A 20,055-nucleotide genomic window follows, 5' to 3' on the forward strand; every position below is an offset into this window, starting at 1 on the left:
GAATCTTCTGAATTATACGAGCTCTTCAAATCGTATCATTCATACGCCTTTTACACATAAATAGTTTGTATTAATTTATTTAATGAAATAAACCAAAATATTTTTTGAATTTATAATTCAGTCGTTTGCATTTTCAAACAATTTTTTTTAATCCACCACAGCTCAGAAGAACCTTATCTCTTTTTATATCGCTACTCTGGCTTTTTCTCTCAAGAGAGTTGCGTAATACCTTAAGAGGAATGAGGAAATGTTTAACCTGAAACTCTTCTTAAAATATAGAGTTAGGTTCACTAAAAGTGGTCTTGCACACAAGCACCCGTTACCTTTGTAATTTTGTAAGATTTTCCACAGCCAACGAAGAAGCCATTTGGGTCAATGTTTTCTCGATTGGTCTTTTTGAATATACACACAATTGTTTTGCATAAGTGTGTAATTATCTATTGTAGCTTTCCAGTTTTGATTCAATTTTAAGGACGTTTCAGATTCAAAAATTTTTCCGAAGAATTATTTACCGTCCGATCTATACAAACATAGTTAAGACCAAAACCATTTTACCTTATATTTTCGCTTATTTAATTTCGTGCTTCTTTTTACCGCATAAAATTAAATATTGTGAAAAATAATGTAATATATAGTGGCGCTGACGTCAAAATATTTCTTAAATCGTTATTTACATTTCGAGATAGTTTATATTTTAATCAAAGTGTATTAAGTTCACAGAAGAAAATATATACAAGTAAGAAATATATACTTGTAAGTGCATATGAATAAACTATAACGTTGGTATTTCAGGTGCTTTATATTCAAAGTTGTACATAAAGCATTGAAAAGTTGGAGTAATTTATATGCACATGTTGGCGTTTTCCATTCGGTGGGAAATTTCATTGCATTAATGCCATATTTATGACAGACTGCGTCAAATAATCCAATATTTTTTTGTGTTTTCTTTTTTTAAATTTAGTTACAATATTCTCTCGGTTTCTTCTATCGACTTGGGTCTTGATAAAATAATTGATTCACGCTCCGTAATAAGCCTAGATAGTCAAATAAAGAACTGAAACTACAGTAGTAACAAAAATTTATTTTTTTCTTACTTGTCATCATTAATTATTCTACCTATTATTCAATCATATTTGATCTCGTTAATAAAACATAAAACCTTTCAAGTTGGTATTTGTTTCAGTGATTTTTTTTTTTATTTGTATTGAACTATTATTTTATACTTGACAGCGGAGAATGTAATATATATGATAATTCAAAGTAGTAATCCGTACGCGCTTAAAACTTAACAACGGAAGTACACGAGCTTGAAAATATACATTTCCATAATTTCGAGGCATAATTTTAGGCTTCATGTCTTGAAATTTAATTTGTCGCCACCAGTGTAAAATGATAAAGAATTATCAATTAATGTGGAATATTAAATGAATACTATTTACTAAAATACGTAATTTCAAATTTCCGATACTAAATACCCGTAGTATTAAGCTCATTTTATATATATAATTAGAGTACTTAAGTTGTGTATTGACACCATATCATTACACAGAAAGTGAAATCATAAAAATATTTAATATCTTAAGGATTGGTACATTACATAGATTTTGGATTTCAGAAATTCTTTAGTTTTGCTTGCGCTTAAAGCGGTGTATAGGGAGCCGTAGCTTTTCGGTAGGAAAAAATTTAAAATCGCGCAGTGATTAGATTCTTTGTTTTGGAAGGTTTAAAAGCAAAGGAAATTTATGAACAATTGTCGACCACTTCTTACTAAGCCTGAAGACGACCCACGCGAAGGACGATCAAAAACCTCCACCACACCAGAAATCAATGAAGAAGCTCATAATACTTGTATTGTTAGTGAATACCCAAGTTTGACTAAGCGTGAAATTGCTATTGCCACTTGCATCTACCACCATGATCCTTAATTGAAACAAGAACGTTTACAGTGGACTGAAATTGGTTGTTCAGCTTCAAAGAAGGTGAAGTCACAACGATGATTACTCACCTGCAGAAAGGTAAAAGAATCAACGCTGAATATTATTGCAGCCTTTTGGATCAGCTGAATAAAAAAATTTGTGAGAAAATGCCTGGTTTGCAGCACCAAAAAATCAGTTTTCATCAAAACAATGCATCTGCTCACAAAGGTGTATTCACCTGAAACAATTCTTCGTGGAAAGCGTTTTTCGTCGAATGAACACGCTATTACAGCCGAAGACGAGTATTTTGCAGAGCTCTCGGAAAATAATTTTAAGATGGCATAAAATTATTGGAGGATCATTGGAATAAGTGTATTGAAGTTAAAAGAGATAATATTGAATAAAAAATATATTTCGTACAAAAATTAGTATTTTTTCATTTAAAGTGCAGAAAATTTTCAACCAACCTGTATACGAAATGAAGGTTGACTTCGATTCGCCAAAACTTACAGACTTGTAACTCGAAGAAATCACTAAGTAGCTTAAGTCAAATTCACTTTAATAAAGCTTTACATATTTTTATGTATCGAATTTAGCAAGAAAACTCTGTTGTTGCTTTCACATGTGAATTTGTGTACAAGAGTATTGTTCCGATAGCAATAAGTGCTTTTTTATACAGCTATTCGATTTATGCAACTTAGACAAAGAAAATAGGCACAAACATCAAAATAAATTATTAAGAAGGGCTTTTGTATGGCTGAGAATCTTTCAAAATCAACAAAATAAAAGCAGAATGGTTTGATTAATGGTTAGACGACATCAGTTGTGTCAAAACAACAGTAATGCCGTATTAAAATAGTGTAAAAAGATATTTGAAACCACATTAGTGCAATATTCCAAATTGAAACACAAAATCTATAAATAATATAATAGTTAGTCGAAATAGCCGATTGGTGCAAGAAGCGTTGGCGTATTGTTATGTTGTTATTATTTTAGCTACTTTTATTCATGGGCTATTGATGCATTTTTTATGACGCTGTTAGTTCCTTAAAGTTTGTTATTTATGTATTTGTTGTTTTTTCCACTACTAAAGTTTGTTGTCTTTGATAGGCAGTAATTCCATGCTTTTAACGATTATTGCATATTTTACCCGTTAAGCTAAGCCGCTTACGTTGTATCCAAGCACCTCATTCGCCAGCGTCGGCACCGGTGTTTTCTTTACGATTACGTGTATTTGTCCGCATGTTTATTGCATTGTTGTTGGCTACTCCCTTTAGCCCACTTTCGCAATAGGTATTACACTAAAAACGTGTAGCTCAAATGTTACAAAGGTACTATACAATTTGGAATTTTTAAAACCCACAATTTCAGTAAATATTTATATTTATATGAAGTATATTTCTGATATAGGTAGGGCGAGTTGAGTAGGCGAGCGATTTGGGAGATGATTGTGTGTGACACAGATATCGTAAACGTGTATTAGATAAATAAGGAAATTTGGCAAAAACCACCGCTAGGTAAACATAATTGTAGGAAACTGTGTCAAAGCATTTATTTTATGGATTTTTACCATATTTTATGGATGGCTTTAGATCTCAGGTGACTAGTGTAAAAATTATTAGACTGTTATGGAATAGACCAGGATTCGCGGTTGATAGCCTTTCAATAATCAAACTTGGTGATTTCACGGATTCAATATTTGTCATATTTTTTCTTACCAACTGATCTCATTTGACCCGGACTGACTATAAGCCTGGTCAGGAATGGCTTTCAGTGCCTTCAGAGAATCTTGATTATTTCGGTTTCGGCTAATTTTTGGATCGCTAAATCTTCAAAGTGTTTCGACCTTATATTCATAAACCTACGAGTTAAATTTTTTTTTGAACAAAATAATTTTTTTTTTGGTTTAAACTCTCCACATTATATAAAAATTACCGAATTTTTGACTCAGAATTTATTTTAACGCTTAAGGAAAGAATGTATTCGTTTAAGACTTTTTTTAAAACTATAATAATGACCACAACATTTCTTTTTAAAATGACAACTTTTAATTGACCAGAAAGAGGACTCTCCACAGCTTCTAGAACTCTTATCAAAATTGTTTACGAAAAAAAATTTTAATTCGAAATTTACTTTAAAAGTGATGTTAAAAAAAAATTGTTTGAAAAAAATTTTGGAAAAAATGTTTTTTTTTTTGTAGTCTACAAATTTTTTTTTCGCTCCACCCTACTGAATACACACTAATTGACATATGAAAAACAAACTACGCACGAAGATAAAAAGTATGGTATAGCACCATTTTTTTAAATGGACCAATCCGGATTAAATTTGACCAGCGATTTTTATTAATGAGATTATTTTATGTTCGGTAGCACTCGTTTTTGGTCGCGATAGTTTTCTATAAACGTGAAGAGCTTGCAAGTTAAAGCACTTACGAAAAGTTTTTAAAAACGAAGAGTTACACCTGTGGAGATATCACTGATTTCTTTAGTCTTTTATTGTACGATATATTAATTTTAAAAAAGTTTACAATCATTCGCAGAAGACAATCTGTCAATCAACATTGAGGAAAACTGTGAAACTAATTCTATCATAGGTATTACCCAATTAAGGAGTTGCTTGGTTAGCCAATCAGAGTTGTCAGAAAACGCCTGCCGCGCACTCCACCCATTAATTAAGTTAATGAAAAGTTGTATATGCCACATTCCATATGTATATTTCAATACTCGTACTTTCAAATCAACGTCCTAAATATACACCTTCAATCTGACCAGTTTCGTCGGTTGGCATGCAAATACATGCAGCATACTCGTACAAACATATCTACATAGTCAAACTAACCAAAAACCTCCTTAGTATTTTTTTGTCACAGCTCATCCATCGGCTACGCTTTTCTTGTGCGCAGCAAATTTTTAACTTTATGGAAATGTTCAAGAGGTGTTATGTATGAATTTTCGGTGTCATATTTATATTGCTCAGTAACGCTCGGATTATTCACAGTCATCACTGTCCGCTACTGACAGTCGGTTTAAGGCGCTCGCCAGCCACAGTATTCACACATGCCTATGCATATATTGACGTCAACTTCCTTATAGCACTCTTAAGCTATTCAAGTGTGACATTGACCCATTGTATGGACTTAGCGGTAACTTGTCGCGACCACAATGCAAATTTTACTGCCGAAAAGCGTAGAGTCAATACGACACGACAGCCGAACATTCCACAAGAAATGACTTCAGGTACGAGTATGCATGTATGGATGTGTTCGCTGTCTAAACAAAAGTTCAAGCGATGAGTTGAGACTTTTTATTGTTGTTTGCATGTTTGTAGCATTTTGTATGTGTTGAAAAAATATTAGTTTTAAAACAAAGCACCAAAATTGACAAAAGTAACCGAAAATCAGACAAAATTATGTCGTTTGAAGATAAGATGCACAAATACAATAGTTGCGGGGGATGCAATGTGCATTACCGTAATAGGTTTTCTTCAACATTTTCGAACGTTGTTTAACTAATAACTTGATTTTCATTTGAGTTTCATACGAGAAATATTTAAGAGCTTTGTTTTTTAATAAGATGCTAATTAAGTGTTAAGTAGTCTTTCAGTTGCCAAAGCAACTTTGAAATATTTTCTTATAGGTATAATATAAAGTTTAGTAGATGTAAAAATTTATTTCTCAAAAAAAAAAAAAAATCGTGCTATCAATAATTTGTAAGACTTTAATTGTCTCCCTGACATATTTATGACGTATAGCGTGAATATTTTGGCAACTGAAATTTCCGATTCACTAAATGTAATCGAGAACAGCAAGATTTGAGTTTAAGTCTACAAAAAAGCATGTAAAGGATATTGAAGAGAATATAAAGTTATACGACAATACTCTCTTGGTATTCATTTTGTTTATCACTCATTAAATTTTTAACGGTACTGAGAATTTTTTTATAATTATGTTTTGAGCAATTCAACCGAGTTTCAGCTTCTTATGAATTTATGTAACCTTCCTCCTTATATTAGGCCTAACTTGACCGGACTATAAGTTTTAAAGATTTTTTTCACCTGATCCGATTTCTGAAAAAATTTAGATGTGGTTAAGTTGAGGCCTGGAAGCTTTTGTGAATATACTTTCATTTATTTGGTTTGGTATTTATTTGAAATTATACAAAATAATTTCCTCCAGAAATTCTACTTTGTAATCACTAAAAATGTCAAAGATATTGTGTCGGCAGTATTGTTATGGTCACACAAACTTACCCTATATTAGTGACTAATTTGTTTTTTAAATGGTCTTGATTGTATTAGAAAAGATCACAGGCTCTCGACACATATCCAGAGTTGGTGCAGCACATTTTGTTAAGAAACCTGAATTTTTTCCTTAGACCACAGCTTCTTCGACAGATTTCACTCTCTAAACTCTTTGTGATCAATTTCAAGTTGCTTTACATTTGGTCCTTTTCGAAGGTCAATCTTTCAAGCACATTCTGGTAATGTTTTTGAAAATTCGGTATTCTGAATTCGGCTCAAATCTTTGAACAATTCTCCGAACTATTTGGGGATATTATTCTACCACTATAACAACAATAACAAACAAACTCATGGGTAATCAACTATTTGACAAGAAAGTGGTATATAAATGTATCCATCTGATTTCGTAAGCCGCCGAAGCAAACTGTTCAAAATCATTAGTTGAATATACGTTAGGAAAACATATATGCGGATTCCTTTCATTTTTGGAACCAACTATACTTCATTCGAGTAAACATCTTTCATTATTTCCATTATGATACTTCACTTAATGCTTGAGATCGTAGTATTCAGGATTCAGGGAAAGTGGCACAAGGTTATTCCGATGATTTTTGGTTAGCCTTGTCACATAACTGGGACATTATTTTTGAAATACTTTATTTGATTCTCTTTGTTGACACCGAATTTATCTATTTCAAAAGCAAATAATTTGATGGGGTTCATGTGTAGTTGAGTGGGTCAAAGAAAAAACGAATATTTGTTTTCTCTTGGTACTCTGAAAAATAAGTTTTTAAGCACGTCTACGAAAACCTCTTCAAGTATGAGCTCTTAATTGTTGCGGAAAGGTCCTCCGCCTTACAGTTTTCTATTTTTGCTTATTATCAGATAGAAACATGCATATCGCGCTTTCAACTATTTGAAAAAATAACTCGTTTCATTGATTTTGTAGGAAATTTAATGTTGTACAAAAATATATTTTACAATCTTTTGTAAATCTAATCGTTTAAGATATATTAACGATTGAAATTTGATTATATTAATGCAAAGTCTTGCATCGAACTTCATAAGAGTTTATAGTTTACGGAATATGCAATTTCTTACATCCATCATGAATTTGTTGAACTGATCCACACGTAAATCTACAATAACATCCTTGTGGATAATTTAAAGATAGTTTATTTTGATAGTGCTTTACGCAGCTTAATATGTATATTGCTTTTATTGACACTTTATTGAAAAAGTAAAAGCTCAGTTTAATGCTACTCTTTTTACTGTTACTTTTATGAGACCTTTTTTAATTTTCTAAAAATTAATTAAACGAAAAGTCAGTTAAAAGTTAACACTTATTACAATTCAATAAAATTTGTAATGCTGCTGCAAATCACGAGCTTCCTCTGCTCATATATATATGCACGCACCCATTGTTAACTGCGGCATCGTCTTAAGACAGGTCAGTTCGTGCTCTCGTATTTGGACAATTTCTTCTTCTCTTCTTGTTTCTCTTTTAAACTAAACTCATTTCAATCTGTTGCTACTTTTTTATTGTCATATTGTTGTATTGTATTGTTGTTTTTTTGTTTTATAATGATAAAGGCTTCAAAACATTGACATTTCGACATTTTCGCTAACGCCTCTCCTTCGTTCGCGCTTACTCAACACCATGCTAATTTCTCCGTGTCGAAATTCGGCGTTAGAAAATAAATTATGACATATCAAATTTGAAGGCAAACAATTAAACCGGTTTGGACTTTTTTTTACAAAATATAAAAATATAATTATATATTATTTATGCACAATAAGGCGCTGCGTGACGACGGCTTTTCTATTTTACACACATATCTACCGAAAATAGTAGAAAAAATGGCAAAATGCATATTTATTACATAACAACTTACAACTAAATTTGTATAGATACGTTTCTTTATAATTTAGTTGGCATTCATCGCTTCGAGCCTTGCCGATCGACTAGCGGCGGATGGCCGGCTGCAGCAGCAGAGACACGATCATTTATTATATATGAGTATACTCGTATATAAAGGCATAATGATACAAATTAAATTAACAGTAAATAACAAAAATTTAATAAGAAAACGAAAACTAAATAAATAAATCAACAAAAGAATATTTTGCCAAAAATATCAATTAACAAATTAGACAACAACAACAATGGTTGCATTGTGTTCAGAGCATTTATAAGCATAATGACACAGATACAAGAAGTTTAACAATAACAACAAAATTAATTAACAGACTTTATCATCAAAATAGGCAAAAATAACGAAAATCAACTCTGATTTGATTCGCCTGCATGCGGCAATGCAAGCGGATATAATCGAGCGAATATAAACGAGTGTGTTTGTAATGTTGTATATTTGTGTGTGTGTGTTATTTTCTTGTGGGTTTTTTGTGTTTGTGTGCGTGTATTTTGTTTTTGTGAGTCATTGTTTTCTTTTGTTGTGCCATAAAATCGCTTTCAGTCGATTAATTTAATATCGCTAAAAAAATTTAATTAACTAAATTTAAAGTCCTGTAATTGGGGGCAAATATTTGCCTAAACTGCCTCCTTCACTGCTGCTACTGCTGGCACTGCTGCTAGCGCTGCTGCTGCTGCTACTCGATGCGCTGGAACTGCTGATGCTACCGCCTGCGCCTGCGCCACGTGGATCCAGCGAGCCTATCACTGAGGTTACCGGTGCGATGCCCTCGTCGGAGACCTGTGTGGTGCCACCTAATTGATCGTATTGCTCTGGAATGTGGAAATTCAGTTAAAGTGTATAGTATTTTAATATACGATTTTTGTGCATTATTGATGATTTTATGTTGAAAAATATGTAATTTAATGAAGACGAAGTTTGGTTACGCTTTTGGGAATAATTTTAAGGACAGTATAGTATAAAATTGTTTCGATGACAATCATTTAATAATTTTATTATCTATGCATAATGAATTGAATTATTGAGATAATTATTAATTAAAAAATTGAAACCTAGTTGTAAAGATCAGAGAGGAGGTAAGCTCTCAGACGTCCCATATTGTCTTTCTAAATTTTGTCTAATTTATGTGATGTTTAACCTTGAATTTTAAAACATATCGTCGATGTGTCTTCTGAGAAGTGTTCACTACTTCTAAACTAACTATCTAACTATGCTATAAATAAGTTGTTAAAGCGTTCGTTTATATATATATAGTATAATGATTGAGTTTAAGTAAAAAATTACGCTGAAATATTGACCGATTCTTCGAGGGTTTTTCGGTATGTAGCTAGATGTCAGCTAAATGTCATAAAAAACAGCAAATGAGACGTCATATGAATATTAGAGACTGGGAAACTGAATTTTAGTTCGATTGAATTTGAAAGCGGTTTTAAATAGATCCCTTATATTAGACAATTTATAAATAGCGCGAAATCACAAATATCGAAAAAATTGACAATTGAATGGATTAAAAAGCTATCTGTAAGTCCTCCACATCCAAAAAAGAATTTTCTCGAGCAAATAAAATTAATTCATTACTGAACTTCCAAGTTAAAAAGAATGACAAATTCTTATTAACATAAGCTTTTTTTACTAAAAAAAAATTTGGAAATTATCTAAATAAAATCAAAATGCTTTGATCCTGACCTCACTTATTATTTGGTAAAAGAATATATTCGATCCATATTAAAAAGATAACTCAAAGTAGCTGCAATGGCCTTGAACATACAACGCTCGATTGTTTGAGTCAGCGGTATAAAGAAGTGCTTCGACCTATGCCAATAACAACAAAACCTCTTATGATTGCATACATATTATTGATGTAGATCAGAGATGCCGCTCGGCAGATTTGCATACAAATTTAGGAAATAATAACAAATTTACATAAAATGCCTTAGATGATTTAGTGAGCATTGGCAACGCCATTATAAATCGAGATTGTGCAACAAAAACAAAGCAAAGTTAAGAAAAACTGAACAACAAAGACATTATAGCTAAATATATATGTTGTTGGTGTTGCTAGGTGTGAAAATGATTCATCATATCGGCGTTGATTTGGCAAATTTTTGATGACGTTCTCCGTCATAAGGCGGCGTATTAAATTTGCATAACAAATGTCGCAGAACAGGAAATAAAAGACAAAAAAGCAACTTTTCGAAGTCAAAAATTCTGCATCGGAAATACAATCGGTTGCCAATCTAAACAGAAAAAAATTGTGGTGATTGTGACCTACCTTGGATGGTGCGTTGTGCATGTTGTGCTTCCTCTTGTGTGCGATACTTGATGAAGTAGACTTCCGGTTTGCTGGGCTGTTTGGGCGCTGCCTCTTGGTAGGCCGCCTCCAAGTCGAGTGGGTCCGGTTTGCGTGTGAGCACATAAATAATGGTCTTCTCCTCGGTGGGCGCTTGATTGATACGCAATGCTGCGGCGCTCGGTTTTGGCGATGGCGCCTTAATGAAAACGATGCGGTAGTGCTTGCGTGGTGGTGGTGGTGGCAACACTGGTCGTTGGTAGTGTTCCTCGTGCTCTTCGGGAGCAACATGCACATAGATGTCCTTGGTGACTAGCGATGATGGCGCTGGTCCAAAGCTGCCACCGCCTTGTTGATATTGTTGTTGTGAGTATGTAGCAAATGTGGCGGGCTGTTGCAGCGGTCCATGACTGGGTTGAAAGTTAGACTGAAATTGTGGCACTTGTTGTAGTGGTGCGTTCTGATAGTAGTTATTTTGTGTGGCAACGCTGGGCGCTGGCGCTGGTACTGGTGCGCTGATAAGCGATTGCGTTAATTTGGCATTTTCTAGCGCTTGTTGTAGGAAACCGGGTGTTTGCGGTGCGCTAGAGCTGTGCTGTTGTTGTTGTTGTGCGCTTGAAGTGCTGCTTATGCCAGGCAATTTGATTTGAAAGCTGTTCTGCTGATTCTGGTAGCTGCTTTGTTGGTTCTGGTAGCTGTAGCCCTGTGGCTTCGCGTACGCCGAAACGAGCAAGCAGAGTGTCTGAAATGGTGGGAAGTGAAGAGGAGAGAGGTGTTAATGACATCTTGATGTTTTTCCAGATTGTAGATCCCAGAGAAGTTTTGAGACAGTTTTTCATATCAGAAAAATAGTCAGTTACCTACTATTTGGCACTATTTTACAGTTTTCCACAGATTTTGAACTAACCGAACTGTTGTGACGAAATTAATATATTCTCATCTGGCGATACGGGTGTTCAAAAGTTCATTGTACTAATTTAAGTTTCCTTGCAAAATCTAGTTTTGAGCAATAATTCCAGGAGTCCCTTAACGGGTCAGTAAACTATTGGAGGAATCGTAAACCATAGTGAGATGTTGAAAAGAGGTATTCATTTTAAGAAAAAATATTGTTGTGAACTGCTTACAAAAAAAAAATCCTCCATCCAAAATCCATAAATTGGGATGTTATGGAATATTTTACATTTTTAATAATAATTAGAAAAACTATAATTGCAAATATTATTTAGAAACCTTTTTAGGATAATTTTTTAATACCTTTCCAGAAAATAGACGAATATAACAATTTTGCAGAATTGTTTTTTATTACCAGATTTTGAAAAAAAACTAAATTAAACTCTAAGTAAAACTTTAAAACACACATTTATTAGAAAACTCAAGAAGAGGAATTTAGTTAAACTCAAAAATTCCTACCAATAAGAATAAATAAAATAATAAAAAAATAAGAAAAAAATTTTTTTTTTAAATTTCATGGAAAAAAATCCAATTGAACAAAAAAAAAATTTTTTTCCTATAAAAAAGTTAAATTCATGTTTTTTCTATGAAAATAAGTTGTTTGAATTATTTTTCGGATTTAAATATTTTTTTTTTTAACTTTTGCGAGAGGGTAGACCTTTCTTTACATTTTTTTTTTGGCAAAATTGATAATATCACTTTTATTTTTATTAACTCTTATGACGTATCCATTTTGTAATCCGACTATTTAGAAACACCACAAATTTGCATTATATAGTGTATACATATAATATACTTCAATAATTTAATACATAATTTATTTAGACACCAGCTCCAACTCTTCTTTTATCACATTTTAAATATGTTTTTATCAACTTACAATAAGAGCGCGCATTTTTTCCACAGCACAAATAAATTTTAAGTAAAGACGTAGGCGTCACAATTTTCAACACAACCGAACTGGTCCAATTGACAAGCACAAATCAACTAAATGCTAATCAGTTGAACGCCAATCTTTTATATCACAGTCAAAAAGTAGCGCCACAACAACATTTTCGACAACCAAGACACACTAAAACAACAATAACAATACGCGCATAGTACAGATGTTGGCCAAAAAGCTAAGCACGTTACTTAGGTGGGCCATTGCAGCGGGAGATGAAGTCCGAGATGGCGCTCAAAGCGCGCAGATCAAGAGTGCGATCCAAAGTACCTGAAATGAGCGCTAAAAATTGCAGAGCCAAGAAGTGGCACTGAAGCAGCGAACAAAGAAGAAGAAGATTAAGAAACGCAGATAACGTTTGGCAGCTGTTGCAGAGAGTGCACGCGCATAAAAGCTCAGTTAACAAGCGATGCTGAAGACTTTACTAACGCGCTAGCAGTTTACAAGTGTATTTGTGTTGATTCACCATATAAATACATAAGTACTTGCGTATGAGTGTCAGCGGTAATGTAATATAAACAAATTAAGGCTACCGCTGCAATTCGCTGTCGCCGGAAGTCAAATTGCCAAACCAACGAGCACTGGCGCATTGGCAACCCTGCCCTGAGTGAAATGACAAACAGCTGAGTTGATTAATTTTCCCATCTTGAATTGCTTGAGCAGCGTCCCTTCTCCGGATCACACATGCAATTATCGCCTTGAGAGACAAATCCTCTGTTTCCAAGTTCGCTTATGCAACCGCCCGCCATATACTGGTTGCGTTGTATCGAATTTAATTGCACCGTCTGTGATTATTTTCAAGTTTGCATGCTTAAGCCCGCTTTTGAGTAGATCGCCGCGGTCAACTCTGCTCAAACGCTTACATTGCAACGTTGCCTCACCATAGGGCGCCCCAGGCATATAACACGATTGCCCAGTGGGTGTTCGGCGCTGTGCAAACTTTTTACAATCAAGCACTTTATAATGAGCGGAGTTGCGTTGCTTTCGTAAATGAGGCGGAACGATCAGCATACCTTGATACGGAAATTAATGCCAAGTGTAAGTCGTCCAGTGGGTTTTCGTTGATTTCAATGAATGACCGCAGACGCGCCCTCCTCTACTGAGATGTGAATGCGCAACCGCATTCAATTTGGGTTTTGTATATTTTGTTTCGTAAAGTAAGCATATTAGTCTCTGACATTGTCTGCTGATTGAGGGTAATGACTAGTCGGTGATGAATTGGATGCGAAGGCGGTTACTATTGCATATTTAAAATTTTAACATCTTAAACCAGACTCGAGTTTTATATATATATATTCATACGGTATAATAATCATTGAATACGTAATCATACGTCAAAAGTCAAAAGCCAATAAGCTTAATGAAAATATTTAAAACTGCTATTTTATTTTTTATTTTTTTCTAGAGATGAGCATTATATGTTTCCACGTGTATTTACGTTATGATTCGTTTCTCAAACGGTTTTTCGTTTTTTTTTCGTTTTCTTGCGCTTCTTTACCTCTCCTTTACTACCTTAGGTGAAGATTAAGAGTATATACCCCGATAGGTAGCGCTGTGTTCTAATTATTGCTAAATTATTATATATGAGATATATTTTTGCAGAGGAAACGGACATTCACTTGCAGAGTCTTGTACCATTAGTTGTTTCCAAGCCGATTTACTACGTAACAATAGGTTATTTTATTTGAATTTGGGAACATTATAACTTTGACAATTTTTAAAGTTTTTTTAACTTTGAACAGTATATATTAAGTTAGTCACGAAGTTTGAACACCCAGAACTGACCGTCGGAGACCCAATGAAATATATGCATAAATGATCAGCATGATGAGCTGAGTTGATTTAGCCATGTCCGTCTATCTGTATATATACGCACTAGTCCCTCAGTTTTTCCTTTCCTCTGCTCTTTCGGACATTATTGTGGTTCTGCGCACCTTTTTCGTGCATACAAAAATTACGTGATTCCCACTCTCAGGGCACTTCGCGAAATTATTCGAAAGGTTTAAAAAAAATCAAACGTAGACTCACAGTGTACAAAAGGTATAATGAAAACCTTCCATTGGGTTTCAAAAACTATTGGCGTAACCTCGAAAACAATGAAGCTACCAAATCCTCAGAAATCAGTTTACCAGCGGAAGTGAATGGGAGTTTGAAACATCTACTTCAACGTTATTTTCTGAAAATGATGATGAATAATTAAATTTATAGAATATTTCCGAAACTAAGAATGGAAATATTGAAAGGTAGAATATTTGATCATGGTCCTTAAATGCGGTAATTAATGAAAGAAAGATTTTAGCAAGGTTATGACTGTTCTGGAAATTGAAGCTTGGAATAGTTTATTATTGATTGGCTAGATGAGTTACGCCACCCCCCTCTATACACGCCACTGCGCGCCAACACACCACATCAACACGATCCACAACAAGACATCACACCACTCAAACCACCCACACATACACATCACATCACAACACAACTCTACACAACCCAACACTCAAAAGGGACTAACAGAGGACCAGATTCTTTCTTTTTCGTTAGCAATTCAAGCGATAGAGACGTCAAAATTTTCCGCCGTATCGACCGTGTCCGTTTGGTTTTTGGTGACTGAAAGTGAAAACAAGTGAAAAAAGGTGAGTGTGCAACCGGAACAATTATTTATTGATGGTCGAAAATTACATAGTTTACCCTTACTAACCAATTATGAAGAAATTTAAAAAATTTGCTGACAAACTTTCAAACTATAGGAGCAATTACGAGTATTTATTTAGACTATCTCCTGAAAATTCCCATAAAATTTTGTTCAGCATCATTGCAAATTAAACATAAGACATATGTCTAAAAATGTTTATGCAGAAAATAAAAACTAATTGAAGCGTCAAATAACTGCATATTTTCGGCTAAGACCTTCGCAGTAATTTGCTTTGCTATGGTTTATATTAATTGTGCACAAACGACCAATGAAACGAGTAAGATAGATCTAAGTTCGGGTGTAACTGACTATTTTATACTCTTGGAAATATTTTATATAAGAGAAATCTATTTAGGTGTTGGATAATATTTCATAATCAAAATATTAAAAAAGAATTTGAAAACCATATTCGATTTTCATGACTTGTATTGAAAGCGAAAATTATAATAAGTAGTACATGGGATTTGGGAGTAGTATCGACGCGATTTAACTATTTTTGCCAATACCACATACTAATAAAATGCTCCCAGGGTTTCATTAAGGTACCATCACCATCATATAGAGTAATGTCAACCGAATGATCGAAAATTTTGATATTAGTTAAATAGGTAAAATTTTCAACCGATTTTATCCATTTTAGGCACAAGATATTGGCCGATATAGGGTCACCCGGAAGTTCTAAAATCTTTACATTATCCATACATATTTTATTATTACATATCTCACACATTGACCGAAATTTTCGGTAAAAAGTCAACTATAGGCACTGGGTCCACATATTCGGTACTTAGGGGCTTGAACAGTTATGGTTCGATTTGGACAATTTTTAGTAATAACGTGACACACTTAAAATGCACTATTTGTGCAAAGTTTTGTCCTCTTATATTAATTGGTGGTTTATATGTATGTTATACTGAAATGTAAGAGGATCAGATGGATTTTACAATTGTGTTATGTGAAAACTAGGCGTGGTGGTAGACCACTTTCCTCCATTTTCGTACTGTAACATAGGAATAGGCGGTGTCACGCTCATTGTCGAATTTTGATACCGGCTAGTAGAAATCCCTCTTGTCCTGGGTGTAAAATTTAATATCTCTGACGCAATTAGTTATTGATTTATCACACTTTTAGTAGTTTTTAACAAAACCGTTATATGATAAGTGTGCGGGGTTGTTATCCGATTTCACCAATTTTCACACTATCATAAGGGTTGAAAACATTCGTCCTGTGCATATAGCTTTATTCGTTTAGAAGATATATCATTAAACCGCAAGCGCCCCTCTTTAATGTGATTCGTTGTGTCAAACTTGAGTTCTGTATCTTAATTTATGTCAATTATACCTATATGCATTTATTCGTTTCCGATTGATAGCGTTTCGTTAAGATATCTTAGTTTTTACTCAAGTTACAGCTTGCACGGTTAGCCGAACGGGCAGACAGACGCGTTCAACTCGTCTCATCATCCTGGTCATTTATATATAATATATATAACTCTATATCTATCTTGATTAGTTTTCGGTGATACAAACAATCGTTAAGTGAAAAAAACTATTATACTCTGTTGCAACATGCTGCAAGGGTATAAAATGAAACTATACACACAAACGAATGTTTGCCGAGTGCTATCAGTTGTGTGTTTATGTTAAAAAAAGAACCAAAAATTGTATTGCAATTTAAGCAAAAATTATTATTTGAACTCAAGTGATTTTATAATTAACGGAATGCAAGCATTCCCAACACTATTTTAGCATAACTATGTAGTTAAATTACATGAGCTTGCGCTCTTGCGGTGCATTTCAATGTCGAAATAACATTATTTCATACAATTAAATACGATTTATTGTTAAAGTCTTATGTCCAATTTGTATATAACACACTTCAACTACAACCTATTCACAGTTCATTGCTATCAAAACAATTCGTGGCTACAAATTCGGCTATCTCCGAAGCGATGACCCGATTTGCTGTCAATGACAGCTCTTTACTGACACTGACACACGACTAAGCTGGTTGCATTGCCAACCTCTGTGATTTGATATATTTGGTGTGATAAACACAGTACGCTATTTTTTTTCCTGCTGTGAAGTGACCCTCTCGCGGTTGTTATGAACAAGTGGATGGGTGGAATCATTATAGACTTGAAATAAAACACAAAAAGCTTGTAAATGAACGCAATTAATTGCACAATAAAATGGTATAATGAAAAAGAAGAAATAAGTAATGCGCGTCTTAAAATTAGATAATTGGAAGCGTGGAACACATTTTGGTATTAATGTGTTGGTCTTAGTGAAAGAGGTTTTGTACAATTCTATACAAATATCATAGAGAGTGATTAACAATTTTTGTTATTATTATTTATTTCGAAAACTTTAATAAAGCCTTCTTTATAAATTTTTAGAACTAACGCGTGGAAACTGTTGTCTATTTCCGCTTGAAAAAGGTTAAATTTTGAATTACTTTTGAATAATCACACATGCTGTGAGCTTTTTGAAATTTATCGAAATAAAAGGAGAAAATAAAAAACCCGTCAAAAAATCAAAAAAGTCTTCGGCTGAGTACATGTGTCGATGTATGAGTATCAATATTGCATCATTAAAGCAAGTGACCTAAAATATTATCTAACATGTACTTACATATAAGTATTGGTGCATTTGTATTTGATATCTTAATTAAAAATATATTTCGTATTTGCCTTTGACTTCATAGTTTTGATTTTGCTAGTAAAGTTTTGAAAACAAATTGAACGAATATATGATGACTAATGAAGAGTGTTACTCACTATGCTGAAAACCCCAAACTGCTGATATATACTTGTACTTTGAATTTAAATTGATCTAAAAGCTGTTAACTCTTATTACTTTGCGATGCTTATGCAATAAGCTCGATTACTAGTAGGTGACTATTTTCAATAAGCACCCCAGCTGGTATGACGGGCTTGAGTCAGAGTTTAATCTGTTACAGTATCCAGAATAAAGTTGTGCAAGTTTCACTCTAGATTCGCGAGACAATTCGAGTTCTTCTTCTGCTATGAGTGGTGATTTCCAAGGACGTCATTTACTGGAAAGGAGTCAAGGACTGCTATTTCGGCGTTCTAAGCACATTTTTATCTTGAGTAGTGATCGTAAAAATACAAAAAACACTTGAAATGCTATCTAATTGAATGATAAAAGAATAAGTGATAATCGTTAAAGATTCGGATATTATACAAACTCGCAGTTCGTAAGTAATATTTATAGATGGAAAACATTTTTTGTGGAAATTGCGAATCGTTTCATCATATTAGTGATGGGGGAAGGTGTGGACCGACATGGCTCATGTTCGTTTCATGTTATTGAAAAGTGGTTGACACTAACCATTAAATCGGTTTTGTGTAGTATCCACCATCGGTTTTGTGTAGTAGTTTTGTGTAGTAGACGAAAATGATGCTAATAGGTATTTGGGCGCTATTTGAAGACCTCAACTCAATATATATTTAAGATACCGGTAGAAAAATGAACTCATTTTAAAATATAAATGTACTTATCTTTTCGACCATATATGAAGTAATCAGCAAAATATGCCCACATTATTTGAATGGGATATTACAATCGTTACTGTTATATGGTGGCTGGAAAAACTGTGGACCACTTTTTGTTTTGTTTTTGTTACAAAAAAGCCACGTACTAGAAGCGTTATGAGAGTATTGCCCGGACATTCTCGATTCTGATTTTAGTTATCAAATAAGGAGTTTCGCAACAGATATAAGAATAACGTATGCAAAGATATTGCGATTCAGAACTTGGTTATACCATGAGTTAATGCCTCTTATACCATAACTTAATAGGTTGGGAATGATCGATCTAAGTAACTATAACGTTGGATGACAATTTTTATTGGCTCTCTTGTTTAACGACGACGTTCCCCGTTACTGTTATTTATCATGTATGGCCAAATCATGTCACTATCAAGTGCATTTTCGTTTAGGATATAAAAGTTCAATTCAAACTGCTATAAGCTTCCCCAAGGCTCACCGTGTATATGATCAAAATTTTAACAAATTAATACTAATCTGCTGTGAAATTAAGAAAATTAATTGCCGCCATAAAATTTCTCGGTGCAAAAAGCAATACACAAATTTGCAATTGTTAACTGAACTCTTGCGAGTGAAGGAAAGGTATAAAAAACAGCAATTTGTATGTGGTAAGCCATTCCACCCGCTGATGCTCGCTATCGGCTCAGCAAGGCGATGAAATATATGAGTACGTGTGTGTGTATGTGTGCGGCGCTTAAAAAGAGGTCAACCAAGCAGATATTTGCGAGACAGTGGGCTCAACACAATTACTTTCTGCGCTGTAGGTGTGTGTGTTTGTAATGCCAGACGTATATATTACAGGTTTTGATGGATGATTGAAGTTCAGAGTTATGGAGAAAAGTCTTACGTAATAAAGCGAAGGGAAACATATATGAGTAAGTATATAATAAATAGTGATGATGCAGAAAAAATTTTAAAACAAACTACAAATAGCAATAAAGAAAAATGCACTAATGAAACACACACAGCTGCACACGAGAAGCGCATATCAATTGCGTCAAAGAAATGTGTATGTATAAATGTGTATATATTGTAATAATCCGTCGAGCGGCAAGTAATTATTAACTGTTTGAATTTGCATGCAGGAAACAGCGGCTTAGTTGCTTAAAACTTTGCTGTTTCTTTATTTCGTTAAAAAAAAACTTTGTTGAGTGCTTGTGTTCATCAATAATTTTACTTTTGACATGCTAATTTAATGGCTAAAACTTAGCCATATTTATATAAACACTTGTAAGCAAAAGGTGCGAATATTTGGCTGGAATGCGGAGCAAAAATGCACAACTAACATGAGGTTTGTTGTCTCCGCAAACATTTTTTAACTATTATTAAATACGATTTTTTTAAATGTACTATTTATTTTAAACGAAAATAAAACGCTGGCTCAATGCTAATTTCTTACAATAGTTTTTTATGAAAAAAATCGCTGACTTAATTGAAGCATTTAATTGGAAATAAAAATTAAATTTCAAAATTTTATTGCATGTGATTTTTTATATATTATTATTTTTAATGAGAG

At 33.6% G+C, this 20,055-nt stretch overlaps 1 protein-coding gene across 1 annotated transcript; it reads right to left on the reverse strand.

Annotated features, from left to right (window-relative positions):
* Positions 1–7,188: 7,188 nt before the first annotated feature.
* On the reverse strand, positions 7,189–12,354 carry TwdlG (TweedleG). The gene is made up of 3 exons (XM_014235131.3): positions 12,214–12,354; positions 10,365–11,124; positions 7,189–8,904 (listed from the first exon to the last, which is right to left on the reverse strand). The coding sequence occupies exons 1-3, from the start codon at positions 12,226–12,228 to the stop codon at positions 8,678–8,680; spliced, it is 1,002 nt and encodes a 333-aa protein (XP_014090606.2). The 5' UTR covers positions 12,229–12,354; the 3' UTR covers positions 7,189–8,677.
* Between the last annotated feature and the right edge of the window lie 7,701 nt (positions 12,355–20,055).

Source organism: Bactrocera oleae, chromosome 2 (genome assembly GCF_042242935.1).
Source record: "Bactrocera oleae isolate idBacOlea1 chromosome 2, idBacOlea1, whole genome shotgun sequence".
Classification (NCBI taxonomy): Eukaryota; Metazoa; Arthropoda; class Insecta; order Diptera; family Tephritidae; genus Bactrocera; species Bactrocera oleae.